Consider the following 10000-nt stretch of genomic DNA (forward strand, 5'->3'; position numbering starts at 1 on the left):
AGCCGAACTCGGACTGGTACTCGCCCAACGAACATGACTCGCACGTCTCCAGCCCGGTGACAGAGGAGCTCCCAGGCTTACACTGCTCTGCAGGGAGACGGGACCAGACAGAGACACACCGTAGGTGAGGACAGGGTTAGGTGATATGGGTCCCTGACAGACTGCAAGAACCACACAGTATAGCTGTGACTTCAGAGTGTAGATCAAATAAGTTTCACTTTTGAACTTGAACTTCTGGAACGGAGACATGTACTGTGGTGCCCACACTGACACTATATAGTGCAATATCTGTGGTGAGAAATGGGTTCTGCAGCTGTTCTTGGGATGTGAACAAGACCACTAAAGTTGTCCATAAACTGTAGCACTTTAGGAGACTTACTGTGGGTTCTTGTGACTACGGGTTCTGGTGAGGTAAATACGAGCCTTGAGTGACTTCCAAACACCAGTGTGTGTGGGATCGGCTGCTGAGCTCACCTTTGCACTCTGCCTGGCTGCGGGAGTGCAGGTACGCGCTGGAGAAGCCGGGTGGGCAGGGCTTGCACTCCATCTGGCCCTCCTCGTCCTGGAAGGAGCCGATCCAGCAGCTCTCACACTCGCCGTACTCCAGCGAGAAGTACGTGCCCAGGGGACACTGGACTGAGACACACACAGGGGTCATCCGGGTCAGGGTCCATGCATACATATGCCCAGAGAGCCCCTTACTCTGGAGGGCTTAGGGCTGTGTCAGTAGGGCTATATACATTCAAGCATCAGCTGGTCTGCTGGTAGGTTTTGAAAAGCACTCACTCACTGACTTTACTCTTCCCCTGTCTCTACTACCATTAAGGACTTCTTTATCAGAGGACAAGCAGCCTTAGTGAGCCTTAAGGGACCTTTGCAAGTTCCTTTATGGGTTCTTATGCGATTAATCTCTTGGACCCTACATTAAGAATGTAGAAGTGAAAATATAGTGGATTGTTTCAACGATTCAGCAAATGAAAAATGCATACAATTACAGAATGACGCCAAAGAGGTCTTCTGAATTGGAAATCTGGGAGCTTAGTAAACATGGGCAACCAATGCAGACCGCACCCACTAGAGCAAACACGTGACAAACAGCCTCTCACCACACATGCGGCCCTTGAGCACAGACCCCGGGCGGCAGTAGAGGGCGGCCCGCTTGCTCTCCAGGGACTTGGGGTCGGCCGCCACGATCATCTCGGAGGACACGTGGAAGGAGGTGAAGGGCTGCTTGCTCAGCGTCCGCTTCAGGCGGTTGGTGAGCTGCTCCAGCGCCCGCAGCAGCCGCCTCTGATTGACCACCTCCATCGAGTCGTTCCGTCGCAAGGGCAGCGGGATGCTTGCTGGGAGAATGAAGCCATGTTAAGTGGGGCTTAAGTGCAAGCCATGCTAAGTAGATTGGTTATTGTTGGTAAATGCTGGATAGGGTCATGAGGATCATCAAAACCACTTTGTGTATCAATGGTACAATGGGTTTGATGAGGATATCTGCTTCTTAAAAAGTAGCTTTCAACATCCCACAGAGTTTCATTTTTTGGTGTTTGAAATTTCATGTTCTGTTATTGTTATTGTATTAATACCAACACCATCTTTGGAAGAGGAACACAAATGACAAGCAGTGTCCTCCACTTTCTGAACAGTCTGAACTTCTGTGGAGGAACCACATCTCCGACTATTGTAGTTTTCATGAGCTGAAGGTTACAAGTGAGAGGCACCGCCACCATTGTTACTAGTGTCCTTACCTGTGATGTTAAAGTTGATTTGGATCTTCTGGTCCCGGGTCGGCCCGGCGATCTTGCGGTGTCTCTTAGCTCTCAGGGGGTAACTGCTGCGGTAGGCCGGCGCGTCGCCCTGCATGGGGGGGCCCTGGCTGTCTGTGGCAAACCCGGAGTCAAAGTAGGCGTAGTCCTGCCCATCCTGAGACCCCCAGTTATTACTCCAACCCCCAGGGCCTAAGCAAGAGAAGCGGAGATGGAGTTATTCATATGACCAGGCTCAGGGAAGGCAGGGAAGGCAGGGAAGGCAGGGCAGAGCAGGGATGCAAACAATAAATCACACCATTTTGTCACACTTTGCACAGTGTAATTGGTACCCAAAATATGACGGACTACATGCAGTTTTTTTAGTACCTTTGTAAAAATGCTTGGAGTAAAAATAAATAAATGGAGTTGGCAGATAAACCTGCTGCATAGTCAAAGCCCATCAAAGGCTATAATCAGAATATAATCAGAAGACCCAATAACCTGAGGTATTTTGGAAACAGCTTAAAAGAGTGTTTCTGGATAACCTTTGAAGAGCATATATTGTAAACTGACAGACACTTAATTCCAAGCCCAATATATTTAATTACGTTGTGCTTAACATTCAAAAGTGTGTTAACTGTTATTGGTAATCGTAACATTTCAACATTGTAAGTTCCCAGCACAAATAAAGTGATACGTGTACCAGATCAAAAAGAACAGGACATTTGGACAGGAACAGAATAGACCAGCATTGAAAATGAGACTAACCTATGGCAAAACCATTTTCATAATAGTCGTACTCCAGACACTGGCCCTGTGACATCACCTCCAGCTTGCAGGCAATATCATCAACACCGCATAATGATGGGACCTTCAAAAAGAAAGAGAGGTTACATCTTCCATGTATTAGCTCTGTGTGTGTGTCTCTCCCTCTCTCTCGCTCTGTGTGTGTGTGTGTGTGTGTGTGTGTGTGTGTGTGTGTGTGTGTGTGTGTGTGTGTGTGTGTGTGAATTATGCCTTTGTTCTCACCATGTCTTTCAGGGCATTGTTAAACTCTCCTTGGAAAGACTTGAGCATGTCCTGGTCGTCACACCTGGAGGCTTTGAAGAGCATCTCAAAGGGCTTCAGGCCATTGTTGGCCACTCTGTTCACTGAGATGAACAGTATGACAGTTAGATATACCAAACAGTACAGCAGACTCATGCAGGAAGCGAAGAAATGTAATTCAAAAATACACAACAAAATGAAAATGTCTTTATATGAAGAGAGAGAGAGAGCGGGAGAGGGAGAGAGAGAAAGAGAGAGAAAGAGAGAGAGAGCGGGAGAGAGGCTCACAGGAGCAGTCAGGCCGGTCTGGGGTACGGGGTGGCAGCCAGACCCCATTGTTAACGCAGAAGTAGCTGTGCACAGCATCCTGGGTAAAGCTGTATCCCTCCCTGCAGCGTAGGGTGCAGTTCACCCCGTCCTCCTTCTCCACGCAGGTGAAGTCTGCATTCTCAGGGACATATGGCTGCACACACTTCTTCCCTGGTGTGGGAAAGGTGGACACCATCAACAATTTGAAAGGTATAAACAATCAGTCTGCAAAAAGGTGATTGTTTCTACACCTATGTCACCTATCTTATCTCTAGCAATGAAATCTTAATGTGAGACTATTGTGTGAAATGTGTTTTGAAATTGAATTTGGCATGACATTTTGCAATGTAACAATAAGGCAGAGCCAATAGGCAGAATTTACCCTCACTGTAGCGTGAGCTTCTTTATACGACTCTACGCTATAGACTAGCGATTACATGGAGCTGCCAGGTCAGAGCATTATACGACTCTACGCTATAGACTAGAGATTACATGTAGCTGCCAGTTCAGAGCATTATACGACTCTACGCTATAGACTAGAGATTACATGTAGCTGCCAGTTCAGAGCTTTATAGGACTCTACGCTATAGACTAGAGATTACATGGAGCTGCCAGGTCAGAGCATTATACGACTCTACGCTATAGACTAGAGATTACATGTAGCTGCCAGTTCAGAGCTTTATACGACTCTACGCTATAGACTAGAGATTACATGTAGCTGCCAGTTCAGAGCTTTATACGACTCTACGCTATAGACTAGCGATTACATGTAGCTGCCAGGTCAGAGCTTTATAAGACTCTACGCTATAGACTAGCGATTACATTGAGCTGCCAGGTCAGAGCTTTATAGGACTCTACGCTATAGACTAGAGATTACATGTAGCTGCCAGTTCAGAGCTTTATACGACTCTACGCTATAGACTAGCGATTACATGTAGCTGCCAGGTCAGAGCTTTATAAGACTCTACGCTATAGACTAGCGATTACATTGAGCTGCCAGGTCAGAGCTTTATACGACTCTACGCTATAGACTAGCGATTACATGGAGCTGCCAGGTCAGAGCCTGGGCCAATTGAAGGGTAAGCCAGGGTGCGTGCCTTGAACAGTGATGACGAGTTCACAGGTGCGGTTGTTGCCAGAGGAGTCTGTGGCGGTGTAGAAGACCGATGTTTCACCATCAGGGAATATGGTGCCAGGGGTGTGAGTTCTGGAGATGTTAAGTCGAGCCCCTGCGGACAAACACACCAAAACAAATCTAAGATGAATCCTTACAGTGGGAAAAACGACAGTTTCAATTTGAGTGATTTGTCTAAGAAAATAATTTCACTGAAAGGCTTTTAATACTACAATTACGACGCCAACGTTACAGCAAACTTACTATAAGCCCAGATCACTGAGAACTGTTCTTAGCCTAAACATTTATCAGTGTCTATAATATTAAAGAAGCCTCCTCAACACAGTCCTCTTAGCCTAAAATACATCACATATACACACTTTATTGTAATATAACTAAAACCATAAAATGGTTCCTGATGAAGACATGACTCTTTCTCAGTAGCAGAGCATGCTGATGTGGTGACTCTTATCACACCACAGCCACCGCTACACGGAGCACGAGTCACACTTGGGAGCTGTTAAGCAGCATGTAATAAAGTGGGACATGTCCACATGTGAGACGAGCTGGTCTGGTCATTACATGGCTTCCAAATAATGCTGCCCTTGGCCAGGGAAGAGGGTAAGTGATGGTGTCTGGACAGTTTAAGTACACAAAAGCACACGTGGAGAGGGTGAAGAAAGAGAAAGAAGGAGTGAAAAACATGAGAGACGCAAAAGTGCTGCAGTTTGTTTTATGACGTTCACCTCAGACTGTTTTCCACAGTTGGGGGAAAAAAAAGAGAGAAGAAAGAAAGAAGGATGAGAGCGAGAGAAAAGACCAACAGAGATTTAAGAGAGACATAAAGCGATAGGCATCTTTTAAGAGAGAGGGAAATAAAGAGGCATCCAAGGCAGAGAGAACACAAAAAAACACAGGGAGAGTGTTCTAGAGAGAGAGAGAGAGAGAGAGATTGTTAAAGGCACCCAGTGCAACTTTATGTAAACATTCAATGAAACATAAACATTCAATTTCTAGTCTTTTTTACACGTAGTTAGTTTCAATAACTCCATACCATTACATATCGACATTCAAGGAGCAAAGATGAGACGTCGTTGTGTGGTGAGAACTGATAGAACATCGTAAACAACAACAATCGCCGGTGGGGAGAAGCCATTTTTCCATTGACTGGAAGCCTGCTTTATTTATTGTAGGTTAAAAAAAATAAAGAAAATGGCGGCGATTGTTGTTGTTATCGATTTTCTATCAGTTCTCACCACACAACGACGTCTCATCTTTGCTGCTTGAATGTCGGTATGTAATGGTATGGAGTTATTGAAACTTACTACGTGTAAAAAAGACTAGAAATTGAATGTTTATTTTTAAGCCTCGAAAGTTGCACTGGGTGCCTTTAAAGAGAGAGAGAGAAAGAGTTTGAGAGAGAGAGATCTGGTTTCCAAGGCTGTCTGACACATGTCTGGCCCCAACGGAGATGGTGTCTCGCTGACCACGGCTGCTTAATATAGCCGCCCGCCACTCAGGGTGCGGACATGGAAAAACAAAACACGCTGACGTAGGAGAGAGGCTGGAGTGACGTCGACCTACCATCTTGGTTCGTGGGGCAACCACAAGCTATTCCTGTGTGACTGTGTGGGGCACTCTGGGTCCTCTGGCAGGAAAGTAACAGAATGTAAATGTTTGAGTGTGTGTGTGTGTGTGTGTGTGTGTGTGTGTGTCACTGTGTGTGTGTGTGTGTTTGTGTGTGTTTGTACTGAACATTTGTGTCTGCACGTGCATGTACGTGTGTGCCCAGCGGTACCAAGAGACAGTAGATGGTACAAGCAGAGCCAGTAAGCTCCATGGTCATGCCTCCCTCACAGAAGCTCTGCAACTGACAGACCCCAGTCTACAATCAGCGGTACTGCTAGAACTTTAAAGATGCACTATGTAGTTTTTCTTTTAAAAAAAACAAATGTTTCTAGACCCAACATAATGATTTCTAGAGGCGCAGTCTTCCTGCAGATATAACGGTGTACAGGAAAAAGTATTTTTTAGTTTTCAGAATTGTCAACCATCAGTCTCCATCATGCCTATCCTGTGAGGTTAACATGGTGATTAAAAGGTGAGGCTGACACAGCTACATCATAAAGTGTTATTATAAAGACGTGGGTAGAACACTTGACTTGTAACTTAAAATTGATTTTAACCTTAACCCAAACCCTGATATTAACACCCAACAAGTGAAACTGTTAATCTAACTTTAACCATAACCCTCAACCTGAAATCAACACTCAATAAGTGAAACTGTTACTCTAGCGTTAACCTTAACCCCAACCCTAACATTAACACTCAATAACTGCAATACGGGAAACAGAAGGAATTTATTTTCCCCCATTCAGTATTGTAGTCATTTTCAGCTTTATAGCATTTCCCATTGTTGCTTATGTAATTCCTCTTGCTCCAGTCTTGGATAGCCTACTTTTCCATCCTCTCCATTCCTCCGAGCTATCCAACTCCCTCAGGGGAGAGACAAAGAGCCACCAAAATAAAAACCTAATGTGTCTACCACACGTTTGCTCCGGTACCTGCGTCGGCGCGACACGTTTTAAATGCATTAAACCTAAGGTACCAGGTTCTCATGGTGTTCTAGCCAGCAGTGACAGAGGCGAGGCCCAGCCTAGTGTGCTTTTTTTCCAGGCTCTGCCTAAGGTCGTCTCAGCAAGGCATAGACGAGAAACTGCTCCTCCTCGTAGCTCTGTTCTGGGCTGATACCTGAGTTGTCGGAAAACTGCGGTTCTTCCCAGACGACGGCAGTCTCCGAGCCTGTCGCCTCCACTATGGGCGGAGACCGGCACTTGTCGATCATCGGTGGCTCGGTATCTGAGGAGAGGATAGATTTTAGTGGGTTTTGGTTAACTTAATGACACCGACTGTCATGGTTGCACATCAACATAAAACTAAAACCACCCACGTCTACGTTAACATTCCATTTTATAGCGTGGTTCCTTTAAGGTTTTTTTTACGTGTCCACAAGTGTGGGAACTAAATCCACAACAATACATCTACCTCCCTCCCTCTCTCCAAAGCTACCTTAGAGTTTAACGGTCACATATGTTTGCCATACGACAGCACTGGGCTGTTCCTTCAGTTGAAGGGTTTGAGGGAAACCCACCAATAACAGTGACTGTGAAAGAGCAGTTGGCCTTGTTCCCGGAGCGGTCGGCGGCTGTGTAGGTGATCACTGCCATTCCGATGGGAAAGAGCTGAAGTGGGTTTAAGACGGGTGTCACCTGCACTGTGACCTGGGGGGGTCAAAGGTCAACACAGCATGTTAGCGCCGACGTGGAGGGGTGAGCGAGGAGTCAGCTAGCATCTGCTAAATGACTAAAAGGAAATGTAAATGTCAACACATGACGTAATCAGCTCCAAATTAGATTATACATCGAGAGGCTTCTGCCTGTGGGACTAGGGAAAAGTGCTTAGGAGGACTCTGAGGTACAATGCGGTTATCTCATCATAAGACAAATATTGTCATGGGGCAGACTGAAGCAGGAGGCCAGGGAAAGTCTTAGGACTCAGGGCTCACCTCCTCTCCTGAGCTGTCTCCTGCCATTGGCTGGCTCCAGCTCACATTGGCCAATCCCTGGTGCTTTCTGGTCTCCGTGACGACATCCTCGGGGCACTGGATCCATGGTGGCTCGGGATCTGGGGAAGGCAATGGGCAAACAAATGGAAGCACGGCACCACACCAAAGCAAGGGGGGTGGGGGGGACCAGTAACAAACGAAGCAAGCGAGGCACGAGGGCTCAAAGGAAAACCAATTTAGGGCTAGTGGCGCGAGCAGCATGTTATCGCCTGGGAGAGGGCTGGGCAGAAGTGAGTCAGTGCCTGTCTTCAAACACGACAGAGCTGGTCCTTATTAGCCTCGAAGCCCAGCGGTGCTTCAATAGCTAGGGTGCTGTTCTCAATTAGCCTTTAAAGGGAGCGCTGGGCCGGAGTCAATGACACAATTAATGATCTCAGTGCTAAGCCAATTATTCAGTCCATCCTTGCACGAATGTAGACGCTTTGTTAGTCCCTGCTGTTTCTTTACACCACATGCACCTGTTTTGTCTTGCTGGCCGTCTTGCTGGAGGCATCCATCCCTCTGCTCCATTCAAACAGCAGGACTTGAGAAGGTGGGAGAAGGAGAAGGTGTAGGTGCTTCCTCTAGTGCATCTTAAAATGATACCATCCATCCCTCTCCTCCATTCAAACAGCAGGACTTGAGAAGGTGGGAGAAGGAGAAGGTGTAGGTGCTTCCTCTAGTGCATCTTAAAATGATATCTAGACAGACAACTCATCAACCCTACTGCTCTACTAAAACCACTGCGAGTTTTTAAACCCAATCGACTTTTAAACTTGAAATCAATAAACCCTATTTAACCCATTTAAATGAGTCACCCTACTGTACGTGAAAGGGAGCCATCAGTAGACCTGCAGCCCATTCATACCACCTACTGTCCAGTCATTCTCATTCCTCATCCAGCTCATGCCAGCTGAACCTGCTGACACAGACTCATCTGTTCCAATTATCTGCAGGATGCGAGCCACCACCCTCCCACCGTCCCCTCCCTACAGCATCTGCCATGGCAGAACAAAGCCCAGAGCCGCCCGCCTTTCTAATCAAACCCAGCCGTGTCTCTCCCCCCTATTAAGCGGGGAAATACTTCTCCGCTGGAGTAATAGTGCTTACGAGAGCGCCTGGAAGGCCGTCAGCTGCACGACTCCATCCTCCTCCCTCATTTTTCCCATCATAAAAACACGGAGCGGTGCAGAGGGCAGTCGAGGAGAGCGCAAGCGATGGGTGATCGTGCACCACTAGAGCGTGGAGCTCGATGACTTAATGCGTCTGCATAGCTTGTCAGTTACATATTGGCTTTATTGCTGTCAGTGTCTCGTGTCTGTTTCGGATGTTGATTTGCCTGTTTGGTTAATTGCTTTGCTTTGCTTGTTGGAACTGCTTCGGAAAATGCGTCTGTTCCACTTAAAAGGGATTGGAAACTTGGGACGTCGTAAACACGGAAGACTGTTAATACTGTGCATGTGTCCTTGCACTCTTATATCCCGCCGGGCATGACAAGAGACATGCATGTGTGCACACACAAACACACTAAGAGAGAGAGAGAGAGACACACACACATACATACATACACGTCGTACCTACACATGCTGCTTTATGCAGGTTTTGAGTCCACTCCCCTGTGGCCAGGCATCGCACGAGTGGTTCACCAAGGAGACGGTAACCCTGACGACAGCTCAGTCGGCAGGAAGCCCCACTCCTCAGCTCTCTTACTCCGCAGGCAGGGGGCGACAGAAGGACATGTTTGGGTGGGACAATGGGATGGCACCGGACCTCTGAGATATGAGAGGAGAGAGGAGGAGGAGAAGAGAGGGGAGAGGGGGAAGAGCAGAAGAGAGGAGAGGAGGGAGAATGGAAAGAGTGGGAGAGGAGAGGAAGTGAAGAGGAAACAAGGAGAAAAACAGAGCAGATAAGAGGGTGACACAAACAGTCAAGTGAAGAAGAAGAGAGAAGAGGAGTGGAGTGGTGGAGTGGTGGAGTGGTGGAGGGGTGGAGGGGTGAAGAGATGGGCAGATGAGCAGCGCAGGACAGGAAAGTGAGGAAGGGAGAGACAAGCAGCTGGTTAAAATCCACAAGCACAGTGGCAATCCGTTTTGACTGACACCAGCTATAATTACACTTGCCTCTGCACTGATACTTGCAGTTACGAGAAATGATTTGTCAAACCGTGACAAAAACACTCATTTC

General features: G+C 47.1%; 1 protein-coding gene across 1 annotated transcript in view; it reads right to left on the minus strand.

Moving 5' to 3' along the window:
• The window catches only part of svep1 (sushi, von Willebrand factor type A, EGF and pentraxin domain containing 1), a 78632-nt gene that overhangs the window by 29279 nt on the left and 39353 nt on the right, over positions 1–10000 (minus strand). The window contains exons 7-18 of the mRNA XM_080838341.1: positions 9394–9588; positions 7778–7896; positions 7364–7493; positions 6964–7071; positions 4196–4327; positions 3078–3269; positions 2772–2893; positions 2511–2613; positions 1743–1952; positions 1107–1343; positions 475–636; positions 1–87 (exon numbers count right to left, since the gene is read on the minus strand). The exon at positions 1–87 is cut by the window's left edge and continues 75 nt beyond it. Of these exons, the coding sequence (XP_080694467.1) occupies positions 1–87; positions 475–636; positions 1107–1343; positions 1743–1952; positions 2511–2613; positions 2772–2893; positions 3078–3269; positions 4196–4327; positions 6964–7071; positions 7364–7493; positions 7778–7896; positions 9394–9588 (1797 nt within the window). The remainder of the gene's footprint in view (positions 88–474; positions 637–1106; positions 1344–1742; positions 1953–2510; positions 2614–2771; positions 2894–3077; positions 3270–4195; positions 4328–6963; positions 7072–7363; positions 7494–7777; positions 7897–9393; positions 9589–10000) is intronic.

This window comes from Sprattus sprattus (assembly GCF_963457725.1).
Source record: "Sprattus sprattus genome assembly, chromosome: 5".
Taxonomy (NCBI): Eukaryota; Metazoa; Chordata; class Actinopteri; order Clupeiformes; family Clupeidae; genus Sprattus; species Sprattus sprattus.